At 39.0% G+C, this 20257-nt stretch overlaps 3 protein-coding genes across 4 annotated transcripts; 1 reads left to right on the top strand and 2 right to left on the bottom strand.

The window, feature by feature from the left end:
* Positions 1-2140: 2140 nt before the first annotated feature.
* On the top strand, positions 2141-8347 carry aimp1b (aminoacyl tRNA synthetase complex interacting multifunctional protein 1b). The gene is made up of 7 exons (XM_015036537.1): positions 2141-2277; positions 5075-5169; positions 6041-6154; positions 6491-6670; positions 6738-6937; positions 7826-7997; positions 8088-8347. Exons 1-7 carry the CDS (start codon positions 2246-2248, stop codon positions 8252-8254), a joined length of 960 nt encoding a protein of 319 aa, XP_014892023.1. The 5' UTR covers positions 2141-2245; the 3' UTR covers positions 8255-8347.
* A 238-nt stretch (positions 8348-8585) lies between these two features.
* LOC106949968 (GTPase IMAP family member GIMD1) lies at positions 8586-11651 on the bottom strand. Its single transcript, XM_015036540.1, has 5 exons — positions 11352-11651; positions 10388-10459; positions 10064-10208; positions 9723-9985; positions 8586-9012 (listed from the first exon to the last, which is right to left on the bottom strand). The coding sequence occupies exons 3-5, from the start codon at positions 10206-10208 to the stop codon at positions 8737-8739; spliced, it is 684 nt and encodes a 227-aa protein (XP_014892026.1). The 5' UTR covers positions 10388-10459; positions 11352-11651; the 3' UTR covers positions 8586-8736.
* Positions 11652-13638: 1987 nt separating this feature from the next.
* On the bottom strand, positions 13639-18087 carry LOC106949967 (dickkopf-related protein 2-like). 2 transcript variants are annotated; one of them, XM_015036539.1, is made up of 5 exons: positions 17841-18087; positions 17558-17759; positions 15983-16139; positions 15765-15896; positions 13639-14823 (listed from the first exon to the last, which is right to left on the bottom strand). In XM_015036539.1, the coding sequence occupies exons 2-5, from the start codon at positions 17711-17713 to the stop codon at positions 14441-14443; spliced, it is 828 nt and encodes a 275-aa protein (XP_014892025.1). In that variant the 5' UTR covers positions 17714-17759; positions 17841-18087; the 3' UTR covers positions 13639-14440. The 2 variants fall into 2 exon arrangements, with proteins under 2 accessions (XP_014892025.1, XP_014892024.1); XM_015036538.1 differs by having other exon boundaries at positions 17558-18087.
* Positions 18088-20257: the final 2170 nt, after the last annotated feature.

Below are 20257 nucleotides of genomic sequence, written 5' to 3'. Positions count from 1 at the left end.
TTCTTCTCGGAAACGTGTACTTTCCTCCAGCTTCCCCTCCGTCCTCCCTCCTTTTCTCCGCTGGCAGTGAAGAGCCCCGCCCCGCCTCGTGCCCGGCGTTCTTCCATGTTTAGACTCCAAATATGGTTCGCTTACTTCCGCTCCCAGGCAGCACTCTCTCTCTCTCTCTCTCTCTCTCTCTCTCGGATTCCGCCCCGCTGACTCACCTCTGCGCATGACTCACCTGAGCTCGGTTTCACTCGAGACTTTCCGGAGAAAGCGGAGAAATACGGAGCTAGCTGAAGCTAGCAGCGAAGTTTGGGCAGATAAATCTAAAATATTTGTCATTACCCAAAATGATTTGTTAAACTTGAACTTTATGGCTCATTTGGAGTCAGTATTGTAAACATGGAAACATAAGCTTTTACCTGAAAATGGTGTGTATTTTTAACTGCCTGATTTAATAAATATGAAAACGGAATAATTAAAAAAATATTAAAACATCTGACAGTAAAAACAATCTGAATGCAGTTTTTCTCTCATTCGTGTCTCATTAATGGGTATTTTCATTCCAAACAATCAGATTTTATTTTTGAAATGGGTTTGAAAAATAGCTCACTGTTATTTTTGAACTTTCAAAAATATTTTTTCAGTTTCTTATTTTCTTATGGCTGAATATTTTTATGACGTCATAGACAGAGGTGGGTACCAAAAATGTGTACTCAACTAAGAGTAGCACTACATCATCATATTTTCACACAAGTAAAGTCGTTATCCAAGATATTACTCAAGAGTAAAAAGTGTTTGGTAAAAAGGTGACTCAAGTTGAGTAACTAACAGATCTGAACATCTGATGTAATAGTTAAAAATTATGTCATCCTACAGACAAAAAGTATTATGTGCAACTTCTGGTATTTTGAAGATTAAAATGGAAAAAATGAATGCAAATACGGAATGATCATAATTATAAAATAACAAATTTAGACTGAAGAAACACTTTCCTAAATCAATTTCTTTCAATATGTCAGAACAGGGTAGGCTACTCCCAGTCAGATATGGTTTACTGTAGCTTCTTGATCTTAAAATGACACAACAGGCTCAGCAGATTGAAAATAACATTAGAACAAAGCTTGTGAACAAACAAGAGGTGCAGCTTTTTAATGCTCAAAAGGCTGTAAAATAGCATTTTATCACCTCGTTCACTCAAAACAAAGCAGAAACAAATCTTACATAATCGTAAAACCCAGGCTGTGACTGATGAGTTAAATGAAACATGTCAACTGTAACATTCAGACAAGCAAGAGGTTCCCTTCAAAAATATAATAAAATAAAACTTTGTGTAATTTAGAGCTCTGATCTGCAGTCATTGGTTCTTCACCAACCCTGACCCCAAAATCCAACATGCCGTTTAACTGCAGTAAGTTGTTTGTAGTTAAATCAATGACATCTATGCAAAACATTGGTGTAAAACATGCTACAACACTGTTTGAATGCCAACATGCAAAAGAGGGTTGCTAATGCAAGTTAGCTTGGTCAGTTGACAAAAAAAAAATTGACGTAAAAAAACCCCATAAAACTAACTAAATAAGTTAAACTAAATCTAAATTAAAACTGGAGCACAAATCTCCAGATCCAACTTCTTACTCATCTCCACCTGTTCACTCTGTTTGTCATCTGACTAGTTTGGGGCTTGTAGTTTGTCCAATTCTCCACTAGGTGGAGCTAATTGTTCATTAAATCAGTGCAACCACAGTTCAAACACATTCATGTCCTGCTGACCTTGCCTTAAAAAGATCAATACAAATGTTATTTATTAGCAAAGAAAACTGTTTATTAGTGACTTATGCGGTTGAAATCTCAGATAAATACTTTCATTTCAGATTTTATTGGAATTTTATGTAATAGACAAAAATGAAAAGAAAGTTTTATTCATAAAATAAATCTTTTATGAATAAAAAGTTGAAATCTGAATTAAATGCACTGATTTTTGTGGTTTTATTGACTAAATGTGAACAGGTCCAGGGGTGTGAAGACTTTCACAAGGCGCCGTTCATCATGCAGTTTGTTTTCACTCTGTTCAATGAAATACGGTGGATATCAAAACGTAAGCCTCTGATTCTCCTGTGGTTAAAAGTGGAGGTATGTGACCTTTGACCCCTGGCCACAGACGGTGCTGATGGAGGCAGACAGCTGACAGAAGGCGGACCGGAGGAGAAAACCGCTCCGCTCCACGCGCGTTCTGCAGCGGAACCAGCCGAGCGTCAACATGGACAACATGGACAACCTGTTCAACCCCAGGTACCAAACGCTTCTACGGCTTCCTCTATCGACACAAACCAAGCGCCTCTCACATCAGGCTGCTCTGTTTCATTCCCAAATGTATCTTAAAAAGTAGCACTAGTTCACCTTTGTTTTCCAGATTAAGTCTTAGAGTAGAAACATTTTGGTCAACATTAGAGCAACAGCAGATCTGGGTGTTTCACTGAAACTTTAGTCATTTTTTTCTGAGTTTCTTCCTCCACTTCATGTGTTTCCCAGTCATTTATGACTCTGTTGTCAGTGTAGTTACTGTACGTTCATGTGAGTGAGCTCCACTAGCTCCAGGTATTTTTAGCATCAGGCCTGTTGCAGCTGTTGTGTCTCTGCCTGTCAGGAGCTGAGTGGGCTTGTTTAGCTGCCGTGGGAGGACACAGGAACGGTTCCCACAGGACAAAAACACGCATCTACAGCGTCAGCAGCAGCCGTAATTAAAACAATATTCTTATTAATCACCAACTACATTACTCTCTGTTAATTCGAAATGTTAATAAACAATAAACATGCATGTTTCCGGAAGTAAATGTGAGGTTTTGGCTTTGTGACCTTTACTGTTTTATCCAGTTTTCTCTCCAAGCTGCTGTTTTTTAATCTTTAAGCAGTTATGAGGCACAAACTTTAAACTCCTGCTGAATAAGTTACTCAGTAGGTTGTTGCTAGGAAACCAAAGGCTAAGTTGCTAAGCAACCGAAGAGTGAGAGAGTGAGTTAGTTGATGCCACCAGCTTTGCTTTGCTAGCTGTGAGAAGTTAAGTAGCTAAAGCCTTTCCTCTGTTTACATCTCCCAGAAGGCTGTGCGGTTCTGGATCGGAGTTTAGTGAATATTCTATCAGACTTATTAAGTATTGATATTTATATATATTGTTATTTATTTATTTATTTATTCTTAAATCTGCTTTTGAGCTCATCTTGCCTAAGTAAAAGAAGCTGCCTAATAATTATGTGTAACTTATTTGTTCATCTGAAGTCCAGTAGGTTCACTTCACAACAGACACACACAAACACACAAACAAAAAATAAATAATAATAAACGTAATTGTGAAACAGATCTGAAACAAATACACATTCATGCAAATTTCACAAGGACAAATCTGAAAAATGTACCACTTATTTAACTCCATTTTCCTTAACCAGTTCTTACCGCGTGCTGGACGTCAAAACTTTATGCGCTTTGTTTGTACTTTACGTATTTTAAATAATTGGAAAGCTAAGGCTCTTGAGGTTCTAACAAATTATACAAATCAAGGACACAGTAACTGAGGACAGTGAACTGTTTTGTCAAACAACTAAGAAATGCAAAATAACGTCCAACTCACCGATCAAAGTCTCCATCATTGACAGAACAGAAAAATCTCGAACAAAATCTGTCCTTTTACGTCCGCAGTGGTCCAGTTAATCTAATCCGGTGAAGTTTGTGAGTCCACAACAAGTCTGACGTCCACAATCTAACATAATCTGCCGCTGAAACCATTAAAAATTTCCTTAGTATCTAACTTTCTCTCATATTTTAGCTAATTTCCGTTAGCATGCTAATTTGTCTCTTTGAGGATATGGCAGGCCGATTTAACATAAAATCAGTTTCACCACACCAACATTCCAGACATCTGAAATTGGTTTGACTAGATGTATTTGTAAATTAAGATCTAATTACATTCTGACTAATATAAATGAGATCGGATTTACCATTAATTTGTATGGAAGCTTTAATTCAACATATCTGCAATTAATTATTGACCATCTAAAATATAAATTTCAGACAATTTCAACAATTATATTATGAGTAGTCAAAGTAAAGTTACAATATCTCACTTTTTATCTGGAGCTATAATTTCTACAATTATAATTACAACTATAATCAAACTGCAATTTTGATTAGACAAAATTCTCCAAATTAATTCCCGATATTGTTAATTAAACGGCTTTTCTATGAGAAATATCTGGAATGAAATTTCAGACTTGTCACTGATGTCTTGAATTTGTATTCTGTATCATCAGAGTGTCACAGATTGATGTATCATTTTTAAATATCAATAAAATAATGAAACTTGTAGAAAAATGTAAAAGTATTTTTTGAAAATGTTCTATTTGCAGTTTTTTAATGAGTTGTACGCTTAGCTTTTCAAAGCCGTTTTTAAGTTTGTTGTGTTTGTCGGAGATGAATAAGTAGGAAATTATTTGCCCATTTCTGAAACAAACTACAAAGTTTTGCATTGTCTGCATGAGTTCTTCTGACATTGTACCATTTTATGATCATTTCATGCAGGAAGCTGTTGCACTCATTCATGGTTTAATAAAAACAAACTTTTCTGGTCCATTAGCTCTGACCTTTAGCTGTGTGTGGCGCCCTGAGGCAGGCAGCGGCCGCTCAGATCTCATCTAAACATAAACATCTGATCTGATCGTCTGGGACGTCATTGTTTCATTTGAATAATGATGTTTGACTGAATATTGTTTCTGTTGGTGTTTAACCAGACTGATGACATCTGAACCTGACAGAAAAGGGCATTTTAAATAGACATCTTTCCATTTATATAATAAAAAAAATGATTTTTTTTTGTTCAAATACTTTTATTTTAAAATAAAATTATAAACATTTCAACCACTTCTACAAAAATTATCAGTTTATTTCTTTAACAGGGAAACAATTAATGCTAATAACAACAATCTGAAAACTGTTGCTAATATTTCAGATTGGCAGAAAACCTTTGACCTCTGACCTCTGTCAGCACATGGTTTGTTTTATTTGATGGTTGTTTTTTTTGTTGTTGTTTTTTTTTCAGCCTGGCAGAGGCTCTGAAGAAACTGGACCCGGATGATGGAGAGCAGATCATGGAGTACTTTAAAACCCACGCGCTGCTGAGCAGAGAAAAAGCCTGTAAGACCCCAAACCCTGAGAGCATAATGACATCAACAGGTTAGAGGTCAGAGGTCAGCTCAGACGTGTTCATTATGAACATAATCCCACATTAATTTCAGGCTTTTAAAGCCTTTCAGCCGGGTTCAGGTCACCCAGAAGCTGTTGACTGAAACCAGTTTGGTTCTGGTTCTGTTGGGACAGACGGGTCCAAACATGTTGGTTCTGGATGTTGAAGAGTTTGAAGGCATGACCAGATATGTTTGGTGATTATTCACCAGTAACTCTGGTAACCAAACAGCTCTAACAAAATGTTTTACATTTTAATTGGATTTCTTGCTTAACAAGAAAAAAAGCAAATTTGCTATTTTTTTTAAAATCTTTTGCAGAATATCAAAGATGTTTTGAACAGATTTGTGGTTGAAACTTGGCTTCTGTGGATCATTTCTAAAGACTCACAATTGATTTAGTAAACTTTGAAGACTGACAGTAATGTTGTTCCGTATAGGATGTAATGAATTCCTGCTTCATGTTGTCAGACAGGAACTTTTCAACCAAACCTTTTTCATTCTGCAGGTTTGGCATTTCTGCTAAAATGTAGCTAATCTTGAGCTCTGTTTCCCACCAACTGTCATGCGAATTTTGAGCGAACTTTAAAATGTCACAAGAATGAAAGTGCAAAAAAAAAAAAGTGCATTTTGTAGGTGCTGTGGTGGTGCAGGGGCAAAGCACAACCCACATATTGAGGCCTTGGTCCTCGTGATGGTGGTCGCAGGTTTGATTCCCAGCCTGGTGACATTTGCCGCATGTCTTCCCCCTCTCTCATAACCCTCTTTCCTGCCAAACTACACAGCACCACCTTGTGGATGATACGATATTGTGTGTGTTGCAGTGCTGCAGGCGTCCGTCAGAGAGCAGAAGAAGCTGCTGGTTGAAAACGCCAAACTGAAAAAGGACATCGACCAGCTGAGGGGTCAGCTGCAGGACAAGCAGAAGAGACGCACCGGTACGGACTCTGAAAGAAACTACCAACGATTCAACAACTTTAACGCTTTTACATCACCCTAAACAACATCTTAACTCCACCAGGTCAAAAAATGATCCAATGTTTCTTTAAAAGATGTTTTCATTGGGGACTGAGGAACCGTAAAGTTCTGAAGGATTGTTATGGAAATGTTTTTAACCTCTTGTAAACACGGCGGACAGCCTGCGTTAGACTTGATATCTTGCTAAACTATAAGTTACTCAGATGCATTCAGTCGTCATTGGTACATAGTTACTGAGCTCAGGATGAATTCTTTCATCAATTTCTTGCTGATTTAACATGTTTTCTTTCTTCCAGCCAAAGCGTTGTTCTCTCAGGCTGCGCCCCCTCAGAGTGTAAGCCCCGCCCACTCCAACCCTGACCCCGCCTCCCCTGCAGGAGCAACAGCTGCTGTTCCTCCAAACTGTCCTCCTCCCTCCGTTTCCTCTGGCGAGAGCAGAGACCGACCAGGCAGGCGGAGGAGAGGAGAGAGGAAAGGTAAGAACAAACTAAAATAAACCAGCGGAAAATAAAACGACAGTCACGTTTTGTATCCGCCTTGTAGCTCGTCCGGTCTCAGACCCGCTCTCTTTGGGGGCGGAGTCTCGCATCGACGCGTCACGTCTGGATCTGCGTGTCGGAAGAATCCTGAGCGTCCGGCGCCACCCGCTGGCGGAAGCCATGAGTGTTCAGGAAGTGGATGTGGGAGAAAACGCGCCGCGGACCGTCGTTAGCAAACTGGGAGGACTGCAAGATCTGGACCAGGTTAACGCTAAGAAACCCAGGAAACAACATTATTATATTAGGTGTTTTGAACGAAAACTGACTTTATTGTGTCACTATTTTAGCTTAATTTTCCAAATTATGAAGTTAAAAGTTTTCATAACAAAATGTGACTTTTTTTCAAACCCTTTTCAGTATGCCTTCAAATATTTCTGTGTATAAAATATCATTTTGATTTGGAAGGATATTCAAAAATTAACCTAAACTATCAAAATAATAGGAAATTACACTCAATTCTTTTACTTTGCGCTATATTTGTTTTTATTATAATGCAAATGTAAAAGATGAACATTTCATGTGAATGATTAGATTTTATAGGTGTATTTTTAAGCAGTGAAATGAAATATTTATTTAAAATGTATGCTGTCAAGTTTCCACTGGATCAAAAAACTGAAATAAATAAAAACACATAATTAACTAATTAATAATATTTTGAAATCAAAATGTATTTTATTAAGTTTTAAGACTTAATAAAAGTCTTAAAACTTATTAATTCTTTAATATAGAATTAATTCCTATATTAAAGCTTTCCAAATCTAGATGCAATAGTTTCTTGTTTAAATAAGAAATGAAAAACTTGGATTTACTTAACTAGATTTTACACAAATACAAGGAATTTAACTTAATTTTTCAACCAATGTCAAATTTGGAGTCATAATAAATCAAAATATGTCTGAAAATTGCATTTCTCTAGTAAATCATGCTAGCAGCTAAGCAGAGTCAAGCTAACAGCTAATGATAAAGATGCTAACTCTAAATTAGAGAAAAGCTAACTTACTCAGGAGTCAATAAATAGTCTGTACTGTGGGATTTGTTCTTGGCTTGTATGTTTTCCAATGCTATCTTTTATTATTAATTTCCCCTTGGCAGCTGCAAGGCTCTCTTGGAGTGTTTCTATGCAACGTGAAGGCCTCTAAAATGAGGGGCGTGGCCTCGCATGGCCGCCTCCTGTGTTGCTGCGCCTCTGATGTCATCACTGAGCTGCTGGCGCCACCTTCAGGCTCGGCCCCCGGAGACAGAATCACCTTCTTGAGCTATCCTGGTAACTATGGCAACAGTGTTCAGGTAATTTTTAGACTTTGTGAAGCTGTTTGAACAGGTACGAACATTAGGATCCGCCATGTTGTTTTAGGTGAACCGGACGATGAACTTTCATCCAAACAGAGGATCTGGGAGCTTCTGCTGCCTGACCTGCAGGTGGACAGTAAAGGTGTGGCCAACTACAAAGGCTGTGGGTTCGAGGTGAAGGGGAAGGGGCTCTGCAGGGCTCCCTCTCTCACTAACTGCACCATCAGATAGAAAACTGCCCCCTTCTGGATCATTTGTGTAAAAACTGCTGGTACACGTTTCTGCTGTTGTGGCTGCAAAAGAACTGACAGACCAAAGGAAAAATACTTAAATAAACAGACAAAATTATGTTTTTTCTTTTGCTTTTTAATTATTTCGTGTTATTATTACTTTCATTATTTCAAATGCTGGTTATAGTTAACATAGCTGCCACTAAAGTTTTTTCAAACATGTTGGAAACTAAAATGATTATTTTGCACTTTTCAAAATATGCATATTTTTAGCAGTGAAATTTAACATTTATATTTGAAATATCTTCCAGTTTCAGTGTTGACTGTACCTTACAAAATTAAAGTTTATTGGTCTTTCAAAATACTACTCTAAAATGGTCTTTAAAATAACAATATTATCAATTATCGCAATAATTACATTTGTTGTTGTTACAGACCTAAAAACAACATTAACATTGATGGTTTTGGTCCTCAGAATTTGTGTCAGAGTGATTGGTCTGACCTAAATTGCAGAGCTTCGTGATGGTTCTTCGCTGAGAGGCGGAGCAGTTGATCTCTTATTGGGCGGCCTCTGATTGATGGCCAATCAGAGCTGTTGTCCAAAAACGAAACCCCGCCCCCAACCTCTTCAGCCAGAGAGCTCAGCCAATCAGAGGTCTGGGTGAGGAAAGTAGGCGGCTGAAGCCCCGCCTTCTCCAGGTGATCAGCGTGTGTGAAGACGAGCATGGCGTGACGACGCCAGTCTGGACCGAAGAGGCTCTGAAAGGCAACAAAAAGTTTTTAAAAAGTCTTAAGTTTCTGAGAAGAAAAATAAGAAATGTGGGTTATTGTCCCGATCAGGAAATGCGTTAGAAACCGCTAATGTGGAGCTACTTTTTAATTTAGTTAGCAATTTTGCTAGCTCTGAAAATATTTAGCACATCTAGCTTCTCCTATATTAATTTATTGGATAAATTCTGAATCGCTAATTTACTTGGCTGTTTTGTAAGCTTTCTGTAAAGTTCAACATCTGGGTTGAAGTTTTGGTTTTTCGACCATTATGAATTATTCAAATAGTTAGACATTTATATCAATCAAGTTAATTTGTATGGCTCATTTCAGTTAGTTGACAGTTATACTTGGAAAAAAGAGATCACACTAAGCAAACATTACCACTAGCTTGTACTAGAACCAGTTGTTGGGAGAAATCATTTTATTTATCCAGATTATTTGACAAAATAAGTTGCTACTGAGTAAGATAACGTTGATATAAAATGGTATGTTGGTGCACATTAACTAATGTCTCTCCAGGAGAAGCAGACATTTTTCTATCCCAAAGGTACGAAAACACAACAGGTAATGGGCCATGAAACCACCACTAAGTAGAAATAGGTTGGAATGAAATTCAGATTAATACATTTGTGAAAGAGCACAAAACTTAAATAAGACAAAGACGATAATTAAATGAAATCTAAATGTTTGTTTTGTACCTCTGTGTGGCTCAGCAGCTGTGAGTTTTCGTTCAGCTGATCGACTCTTATGACGACCACCAACACGTGAACGCCACCGGGGCAGAGCTCATGCAGGCTCTGTGGGCGGAGCTTCACGGGGGGCGTGTCCAAAACTCTGAGCACGAGGTCAGACTCCGCCCCCTGCCTCCTGAAATACGCAGGAAACTTCCTGCTCAGGACCCGGACATCTGTCGTCATGGAAACGCCAGAAACGCAGGTTCCCGTTTGAAATTCGTCTCCGCCTTTGACCAGCGAGAAACGTCGTTAAATTCAGATGAAAAAATTAATCTGAATAAAATTCTGCTTTTTAAAGGACTGACCAATGAGAGCGTTCCCCACAGAGCTCCGCCCACTCTGCCTGTCTCCTAGCAACAGCACATTTAAAACAAGAACATCCCTTTGTTCGTCTCTTGGTTTTATCAACCGACTCAGGATGTTGTCATGGAAACCAAGTTTATTGTCCATCTGGTAAAACAACAACAATATTTTTCAGTCTGCAAATCAACAACCCAACAAACTGACAGCTTCTGTCTTCTAACGCTCTAAAAGTTGGTTTAACTTTGATCTAGCCTGCTGATAAGCCCTTTGAGTCATCTTTACTGTCCTTCATGACGATAAAAACATTTAATAAAACGTATTCTCACCTGGTCGTACCTGAGCAGGCGCAGCAGACAGAGACCGGGTTCCTGGTCCGGTCAGCGCAGGAAGCTCAGTCTCTACAGGAGTGACTACAGGTTAAAGTTTAACCAGCCTCACTATCTGTCGCTCCGCTCAGGATTTATTGCCCCATAAAAGTGATAAACGTCTCTGCAATTCCTCATACTTCAGCGCTAACGACTGTGTCACCATGTGTTGACTTTTATCTGCTTTTATGTTGTAATAAAACCAAAAATAAAATGTAAATTTATCGATTTAATCATGTGACCTGCTGTCAGCGGACGCTCAGAGAAGATATCTCAACATCTGCTCTGACTTTCATCATTAAAATGTTGTTTTTTACTGTGGTCATGTTGCTGTGATGTTGTTCCAGTCAGTTAGTCATAAACTTTACAGTTATTTAACCTCGACTTCCTCTGGCTTCTCTTTAAACAAACATATCAGGCCCACATTCAGGAAGAAGGTTGTCATTAATGAACAGACAGGACTGAGCATGCTGATTAATGTTTGATGCTAATCGAAACATTAAGGATGCACAGACACCATAAGGTGTCTGTGCATCCTTAAAAACTCTTAAATTCGTTACTAAAATGAAACTTGGCCTTAAATTCGTTAATCACAGGTCTTAGATTTTGTCGTGGCAGGATTATTCAATCTCATATAATCAATGTTTTATTTGTTTTTTTCTTGTAGGACTTTTATGTTAGACAAAAGTTTGATTCGACATCTTTACTTTCTGAGACTAGAGGCAGTTGATGCTACTGCTAACTAGCTGCTAATATAGCCTGTCAAGCTAGCCAGTTAGCTCTTTGGTGTCTGTAATGGTTAAGTGGATTCCTGGGCCTCTTCGGTTCAGGACAACGTTCCGGTTATACTGAGTCATACAACTGAAAGCTAACCTTCAGAGTTTTGTCCTTGTTCTCAGATCCAAATCAGAGCCATGAAACAAACCTGTGACATTAGCGAAACGGGGAACCACAGATGTAAATGTGACAACAATGCAGATTGGTGACCTACTGCGGACGTGCCTGAACGGGGAAACTCTGCCGGAAGCGAACGGAAACGACCCGGTGAGCTTATCTTCACGGCAGCAGAGGTCAAAGTCAGGACAGCGATTCCTCACAAACAGGGAAGCTCACGTCCTCCTGCAGAAGATCCCAGTCAGATCAGGGAAGGCTGCAGGAAACATGAGCTTTTCCACATATCAGATATATAACTTAGCTCACATAAACCTAAACCTTGTTTTTCACAGCAAAGCTGTTTAAAATATTCTGCTGGTTCTGTCAGAGCCATTCAGCTGGATAAATGCTGGCTAACAGCTGGAGGTTTTAGTCTGAAGACTTGTTTGGAAATGTAAATGTTTTATTTTTAGCTACAAGAATAATAATACACTTTTCTGCACTTATCTTAATATTTTTTACTTCTAAATTTTGTAATTTGGTGGTTGGTTGGAGTACGAGTCAAACTGACTTAAAATTAAATAAATTACGGCTGTGAAGGTGTAAATGACCTCTGGGAGTTAAACAGATGGACCAAGTGAAATATGGTAATAAACCCAAAAACAGTAGTGAATTAGAGAGGAAATTTGAGTAAATTAAAATGTAACCAACCTCTCTGAAAGCTAATCCCTCCCCAAATTAAAAAAAAAAAAATCCAACAAAAAGGTCAGAGCCAAAAACACACGGCCCACTGTGGGGATTGTAACCTGCCTCGCCACCAGGGGGAGCCGTATGTCTGATGGTTTTATACTGGGATGAAGTTTTAACAAACTGGGCCACTCTAACCAATAGAGTGGTTTGACCCTCTGTGTGGCAGAGGGTCAAACTGAGTTTGTGATTTTATCCTAATCTTTACATTAAAGTGAGATGAGACCCATTTGGGCAGAAAATGTGCTTAGAAACTCGGATGTTGTCCACGTGTGGGACCCATGTTGGCTGTAGAGGTTTGGATTTTTATATTTTGAGCTCTTTCATACGAAGAACTACCCTGGTGGTTCCCCAAATGGATTCTGTTTAATGAACCCAGAGGGTCCAAATATCCTGGGCCGACCAGAACCCACCCAGCCTGAACCAAACTCTGGTGGGGCCTCATGCACCAGCTGGGTGTAAATTTAGCTTAACTTCTTAATCCTGCAGGACCGGTTTAAGGGATTAAATACAAAAACACGTGGCTCTTCAAAATGTCAGTATTTGAATCTCAGTGTCTAATTACAACTCTGTAGAGTATGAATGAAACTGGAGTTGTTACGAAACCAGTTATTGATATGGGAGCTCATGTTTGTGTTTAAACTTTTAAATCTAACACAGTTTTCCAGATGTAAAATATTTTAGCTATATTAGTCTAATCAGTTTGTTATCGCAACTTCTTGATGGTAATATTCCCTGTAATGTGTTTAAGTGCATAACGTTCAATCCTTTGTTTTTCAGCCACATCTATAAATTTCTTTTCCACTTTTTAACAACTTTTCCCCTAATCCTGACTGGTTTCAGAACAAACTTTGATTTTTATGTTTGGAAATTAAATTTTTTTTATCTTTCTGACTTTTTGCGCCTGCTACATACTTAGATGAGATGGTTTCTGCTGTCCGAAGTCCTTGTATTTTAATATTTATACATCACATAAAGTGCATTTAAGGAAAACTATGGCTCATAAATAATGTAAGTTAAAACTAGAAATTACAAACAGCTTAGTAAATGACAAAAATACGATTTTTTAAAATCTTTTTTTTATTTTGTGTATTATCTATCAATAAGCTGGACTTATTTATCACAATAATATGTTGAATTTCTTTCATGTCTGATTATTATTTCTTCTTTTAATATATTATTTTTATAATAGTTTAGTTCATATAACAATCGAAGATCATAGCATTTTAGCTAGCTAAGCTAACAGCTACTACAAGCTAGCTGCTAGCAAAAAGATAAAGTCAAATATAGATAAAATCAGGTGTTCTTGAGACCAACATTAGATCTTTTACCCATAATGTCAGCAGTTTGAAGCTCGACTGGAAATGTTTTAATCCAGGGAGAAACTGTTAGCTATTTTCTTAAATGTTCTCAAGGGGCCAGCTAGCTTAGTCAGCTAGCATAACATCTATTGGTAGAAATTAAGCAGTAAAAAGGTAAATAAGGTTCAGAGGTCTTGTGTAGTAAGTGTGCTTTTACTATTGTACAAAACAGAAAACTATAGCAAGAAGCAAATTTAATCACAAAACATTTTTAACTTTCAGTTAAACTGAATAAATGTGAATAATTACACAGATTTACCACAAAATACAACATTTATATAAAACTAACTCTTTCAAAATATCAGTGCAATAAAACATATGTAGTCTAGAAAGAATTAATTCATTTATTTAGTTTTTACTCAGAGAATAAACCCAGTAAAATTAGCTAAAATGTAAAAAGTTTGACAACATTTACATAAAATGTTTTTATAAGTTTAAAACAGATATACAAGTTATATGAAAGGATTCTAACAATGGTGAACAGCTGGATGGGGGTCAGAGAGATAAAACTGTTTACATGTCTGTGGTACAATGTTATAAAGATAGAATATTTAATCCAAATTTTTAGAAATGTTGACTAAATTTGGTTAATATTTTATTTAACTCACCAAACATCATTAGCTTAACTTGGTTTCTCTGGGTTTGACTTTTGGACCTTGTAGATTTACTGATGAACAGATCAAAAGCTGAAACCAATGTGTGAATTACATCAGATATGCATCAACATTTGCCCCGGTGTCGTTGGGGTAGAAGGGGTCAGACTGGATTTCAAAGCGGTTTGGCTCGTCCAGACGCCCTGGAGGAAATCACACCTGAACCTCAAAGGGTTTCGTGTCTCCTTCAGCTGGCGTGACAGGAAGCCGATGACCTTCCAGATATTTAAGGAGATGCTGAGGGTGTAAACAGGAATGTTATTCACTCTTTCTTCTACAAATCTCTCTGCCTCCCGTTGCCTCTGGCCTCGATCACAGACAGAGGAGCTTTTGCTCTGTCCATCCTTCCATCAGTCCGTTTTTCTCCCTGTTTGTCCAACTTATTTCCTCTGACACACGTGGAGTCTCGTCTTTGTCGCCACTGAAGACGACGAGGTTGCGGGCAGCATCGAGGTGTGGGCAGAGGCGTGCCGAGACAAGGAGGGGGAAACCTCAAACTTAGGTTTCATGGCTTGGTCCAGCAGTGAAGATGGCTGCAGTGGATGAGTCTGGCTGTTTGGGTTCGGAGCGGCCCGGCAGGTGAGTCCCTCGCCGCAGGAGCAGCGCTGGAACAGCTCCAAGCCCTGGTGGCCCTTACGCCGCTGACGCGTGCAGACCTGGCCCTCCCGCAACACCGGCTTGCAGATCCGGGCCCAGAAGTGGCGGGCGCAGCACAAAGTGTCCGAGCAGTCAGAGGAGCGCAGGCACGGGTCGCCCAGCTGACCTGGAACCAAAAAACTAAACTATTATTCCGCTTTCATCAAACTCCAGTCTGTTTGCCGAGAAAATCCATTGGTCAAAAAAACCCACAGCTAACTGTCGTTGAGTTAACAATCACACTTCCTGTTTGACTTGATGTTTTTTTATGCTTTACTGAACTGGAAGCTTGCAAAACAGGCAAGTAAATTAGCGCTTTGTAACTCCAGAGAAATTTATTTAGGGGAAACTAAATGTGACAAATATTTTCCACTAACCACTGAAATTAGCTTCATATTAGCGGATTAGTGGAAGTCCAGACCATTTGTCTAAAAAGTTTGGTTCATCAAACTCTGATGCAAACCATCCGTTTGCCTGGAAAGTCCACTTGGTCCGATGCAAACCGAAAAAGCAAAAACTAAGCTGGGTCGTTGTGTCGACCGATCACGTCTGCTCTTTGAGCTTATAAAAAAACCACCAAAATAATTATTTTTTGTAGGCTTTACTCAACTAAAAGTTTACCAAACAAGAAAGTAAATTAGTTCTTTACAATTTGTACAGAAAAATTAATTTAGTGGAAAAATCCAACCAAAACAAACACGCTAGCCCAGCGCTAGCAGGAGAAATGGCTCCTTTTCTTTTACCAAACCACTAAAACCTGACATCACTCTATTTTTGTTTCCATTTAATGAAGAAAGAAGTTGCATTTAGTCTCTTCAGAGGTGTTTGTGTCGTTTCCTTCAGTGGTTCTTGGTGCAGCGCCCCCACAGGTCAGGAGGGGAACAGGTTTTTTTAAAGGGTTTGGTTGGTTTGACTCAGCAGAGAGAACGAGATCCACAGCAGCTGGAGATGGAATAAATGTTGTAACTTTGGACCATCAGCTGGGAAAACAACCTTACTGATGAACACAGAAAACCGTCCTCTGAAGCTTTTTACGACAACATCACTGAAATAAAAACTTAAATTCACCTCTACCAGACGACCCTTTAAGGTTCACCCTCCCTCGTTTCCTCCATCCTCTCTTAGACGGCGGGTTCACGTCTCCATCGGCGTCCAGGACACTCTGAGACCAAAAACCGTCCAGCACAGGAACACAAATGTCTGCAAAACAAGTAAACAAAACAATCTATGTTAAAATTCTTCATATTTTCCAACTATATGACCATCATCTTAAAAGCAGGTCCTACTGCTGCTGCAGCGGTTGCCGGGGCAACACATGCTATCCCTGAGGCAGCGCCTGCTCCTGCGGCGGCAGGCGTGGCAGCGGGAGTGGGCGGGGCCTCGGGTCGGGACGTGGCAGTAGTTTCCCTCGGTGCACTCCAGGTCGCTCATGCACTGGAAGAGCTGCACAGAGACACACAAACCAAGGATTATTCAGCAAGTTTCCTCCAAATATTCCAGACTATTCAGGACGTTTAGGCGATGAGGGTCAGGACGTTTCACACTAAATATTGTGATTAACCTGAAACTTTGTCAACACATTTTAACAGACCATCCAGGGAAGGCTGGAACATTTTATGCAACTTCTGGTTTGTTGAAGTAACATTTTCAAATGCAACATATTTATAACAGAGTTACAAACATTCAGGCAGTTTGAAACATTTTAACAGTGAAACATTGTAGCAGAAGTTTTGATCCGATCTAGAATAGATTCTTCAGTATATTTTAGAAACATTGTAGCAGGATATTTAATGAAACTGGAAACATTTTAAATGGTTTGTAGGTAAAATTTGAAACATTGTCACTAAGCTGATATTGTTAGGAACACTGAGAAGATTTATTGATACATTTTAATGTTTAATTGTTGAAATTATTGAGTAGCTGCAGATAAACAGATCAAATCTGAAGCACTGTAGCAGATTAGGATGTAGATTAAGAAACTTTATGATGGAGTATGAAGCATTTTAACATGTTTGTTGGAGAGACGTAGCATCCATCCATCTGCACTTTATTGACTTTAACCAGGATGTTGGTCATGCTAACGTGATGTAACACAAAGATAGATATAAAGACTAATAACTGTAAAACAGAGCAGATAAAAGGAAACATAACAATCAGAACAATGGAAGCTGCTAACAGGAATCAGAAATCAGACACCAACCTGGTTAGCGTATGCTAACTGTGAGAATAAACTAAAGTACACATCAAGTAGGAAAACAACCATCTCCAGTCATGATCAATAGAGCTAAATGCTGAGAGGTTTTATTTTGAAAATCTTCTTTTTCTCTTGGTTATTCTTTGTTAGTAAAAATATAACGTTCAGTTATTGTTGTTCAAGTTATTCTAAGGTTTTTGAGCCTCTATTTTTGATGTTAACTCTTTAAATTTAACTTCCTTCCTATAATCAGGTTGCTGAAGTTATTTTTTTAAACTGAAACACTGAAATATGTCCCAAATTAGAAGAGGAATCCTCCAGATTCTGCCCTTATTTGTTAATTTGTCCTGTCTTGCAGTCTTCTCTTGGATTTTTGCTGCTTTTCCATCCATTTCCTATAACATTCACACACAATCGATGTTAGGAAAATGTTTCTCAGGATTTAAAAGCACGAAAACAATAAACTCTCAGGGTTTTGCATAAATTTAACTAAAGAACTGGAACAAGCTGAAAGTCAGTAACTTAAAAACCCAATCTAAAGTTCCTCCCTTCACTATTTTCACTCTGTGGTTTATGTTTGGGTTTGTTTTACCTACATTTTGGACTCTGCCGTCTTTAACTTTGCAGCAGATCTCGGATATCTACAGTTTGTGCTGGTATCACTCACCGTCAGGTCCACGCCAGGACCCCACGCGCTCCTGTTCAGGGGCAGCGCGTGACCTTCCGTCAGGATCACGGTTCTGATGGAGTTCAGGCGGACGCGCGCGTCCACGCGGAGGAGCGCGGTCCCGACGCCAAACATCAGCACCAACTGGAGGCTCATCGCTGCGGGACGCGACGATCCTCAGATGTATCTCCAGGTTTAAGCGCTAAAATCACAGAAGGGTGAGCAAGAAATGATAACAACAGACACACCTGTGAGCGCGTGCGGGTCAGTAGCACAAACGCACCTGCTGCTGGAAGATGCTCCGGTTCGCTCAGGTGAGTCAAACCCGCAACCTGATCCATTTATAGGCTGCCCCGGTCCGCCCCGCAACCCTCCCCGCCACACCTCCCGCGCGCATCGATACCCGCAACCATCGATACGGAGGCTGCAGATGGACATGTTTGGATTAGGACGTTTTGGTTTAACCCCAGCTGCACTGAAAAAAGAGAATGTAGCTCCAACTTAAAAAAAGTTTGTAATCAAATGAAGTTTACCAAACTGAATTTATTCAGTTTTCTAAACATGACAATTTAATAAACTTATTTGTTTAAACTTAATTTGATTACTTGTAGCAAATTAACATAATTTTTAAAAGTTGGTTCTCCTGTTTTCAGTGTGGATGGATGAGAAACAGGAAGCAGGATAATGAAGAGCTCAGACTTCAGAATAATCATAAAACTTTATATTAAATTTCACTGTGTCTCATAAGTGTTATGTCTTTACAAACACATTAACAGTAATCCAACATGTAACTAATTAAAATAAAACTTTGACTGAAATTATAGAATCAGTGATAAAAAGTGTTGAATTATGTTCAAAGTTATGCTTTTTATGCGAAAACATGCCATTAATAGGCCATCACACTACAGATAAGCAACCATTTCAACTCAAAAATCCTTTTTTGTTGCTAAACTATTGAATAAATCAACATATGAGCCGAGCAACAATATATTTATAGTTTCTAATCTGCTGTTCAACCATCAGATTGATGTAAAGTGTTTCAGGAAGCCCTGATCGTTCATGTGACTCATTTAGAAACGTGGGCGGTGAATTTAGCATTAGCAACATGGTTAGCATTGAGATGCTAGCTTGGATAAAGGCTAATTCCTTTTAGCACAACTTCCATCCATCCATCCATCCATCCATCCATCCATCCATCCATCCATTTTCTTTACACCCTTGTCCATGGTGGGATCGGGGGGTGCTGCTGCCTATCCAGCTAACGTTCCGGGTGAGAGGCGGGGGTCACCTGGACAGGTCACCAGTCTGTTGCAGTAGCACAACTTCAACACAACAATAATGTTTTCCAGCGTCCAGTCAGATCCATTAGAAGCAGGAATTATCCTCCAGTTTGCCGAGAGAAGCAGATTCATCTTCTGTTGATGTTTTCTTAGGGATGTGCGTCAGATTTACGGCCGTACTAGAAACACGAGAGCATGACGGTTCCGCCCGGAACCTTTGTAACAAACAAACAAAAACAAAACTTTAAAAATATGATTAATTGGCCTAAAAATGTTAAAAAATTAAAATCTATCAGACAGACAGACAGACTTAACTTGAGATATTTTGAAAATAAATATTGGCATAAATTTCACCAGCTGCATCTCTTTATGTTGGGCGTAATCCAAGTAAAATTTACAGGCACCAGAAATATTTATGATTTTTTGGTCCATTTGAGTCAAAAACAAGATGTCAGACTTCAAGCAGAGAGCAGAGAAATAGTTAGTATGAATCCTAACTGGGTCATCAGTTATTTAAAGTCCCAAATATAAAAAACAACACAACAGATGAAAGGTTTTGCTTTGAAGCTAATTTTTAGAACATTTCCATCACTGCGTGAAAGGTGACTCTGTAAACAGTCGAGTCCTTTCTGTCTGTGACCTTTGTGAGAAACATTTAACATTTCCACAAACGACGCCCACGACACCTGAGGCTGCTTTCAGAGTCCGAGCCGCAGCCACTGATCACAGATAAGATAATGAGCTGGAAAAACCAAACCGCAGCGAGCCTCTACTGCCTCACACACACACACACACACACACACACACACGAACACACACACTTCCTGTTGCACAGAAAACCACAGCTGCTTTTCACACACGTGAGAATCTGAATGTCTGGATGAAAAACTCGCTGATTCGTCGTTGCAAACAGCTCCAGTCTGATGCAGAACATCTGTGATCAGCTTTCAAGTCTGAACTTAGGCCTGGACTTTGACTGGACCACTCACATCGTAGCATTAGGGTTTTTTGGTGATTGTCCTGATGGAAGATGCAGCTCCAACAAACTTTAACCTGACTTCAGTTCAGGTGTGTCTAAAATGAGGCGCGTGGGCCCATTTGTGGCCCTGGGGAGGATTTTTTTGTGGCCGCTGTAGGAGGTTGATGCAAACTTTTCATTTAATAAAAATATTGATGTTCAGTTTATTGTTGAGGAGGAAAAAATAAATAAAAATAAAACTATTTTTGCTTTATTTGATGAGTAAAAGTATCATTTGGGAAAAACTGATTTATCTGATCATTAACTCTGACCTGCTTCCCTCCAGCATGATGCTGCCACCACCGTGTTTCATCACACAGGCTGTGAGTTCAGATCAATTCAAAATGGCTTCATCCAAGTCAACGGTTTATTGCATGCCACACTTTTCAGATTTTCAGATCT

This window comes from Poecilia latipinna, unplaced genomic scaffold, assembly GCF_001443285.1.
Source record: "Poecilia latipinna isolate Pla-1442-1.1 unplaced genomic scaffold, P_latipinna-1.0 Scaffold371, whole genome shotgun sequence".
In the NCBI taxonomy this organism is placed as follows: domain Eukaryota; kingdom Metazoa; phylum Chordata; class Actinopteri; order Cyprinodontiformes; family Poeciliidae; genus Poecilia; species Poecilia latipinna.
Note: the sequence above shows the minus strand (reverse complement) of the source record. Positions and strands in the feature narration are given on the sequence as shown.

Excerpts from the sequence above, each read along its gene's own strand:
- aimp1b (XM_015036537.1), top strand. The coding sequence starts at position 2,246 with ATGGACAACATGGACAACCTGTTCAACCCCAG. Across the intron at positions 5,170-6,040 it reads GCTGAGCAGAGAAAAAGCCT|TGCTGCAGGCGTCCGTCAGA; the intron begins GTAAGACCCCAA and ends TGTGTGTTGCAG. Across the intron at positions 6,671-6,737 it reads GAGGAGAGGAGAGAGGAAAG|CTCGTCCGGTCTCAGACCCG; the intron begins GTAAGAACAAAC and ends TCCGCCTTGTAG.
- LOC106949968 (XM_015036540.1), bottom strand. The coding sequence starts at position 10,208 with ATGGACAATAAACTTGGTTTCCATGACAACATCCTGAGTCGGTTGATA. Across the intron at positions 9,986-10,063 it reads TGTGGGGAACGCTCTCATTG|GCGGAGACGAATTTCAAACG; the intron begins GTCAGTCCTTTA and ends CGCTGGTCAAAG. Across the intron at positions 9,013-9,722 it reads AGCTGCTGAGCCACACAGAG|AGCCTCTTCGGTCCAGACTG; the intron begins GTACAAAACAAA and ends GTTGCCTTTCAG.
- LOC106949967 (XM_015036538.1), bottom strand. The coding sequence starts at position 17,713 with ATGAGCCTCCAGTTGGTGCTGATGTTTGGCGTCGGGACCGCGCTCCTC. Across the intron at positions 15,897-15,982 it reads CGGCAACCGCTGCAGCAGCA|ACATTTGTGTTCCTGTGCTG; the intron begins GTAGGACCTGCT and ends CTTGTTTTGCAG. Across the intron at positions 14,824-15,764 it reads TAAAGGGTCGTCTGGTAGAG|GTCAGCTGGGCGACCCGTGC; the intron begins GTGAATTTAAGT and ends TTTTGGTTCCAG.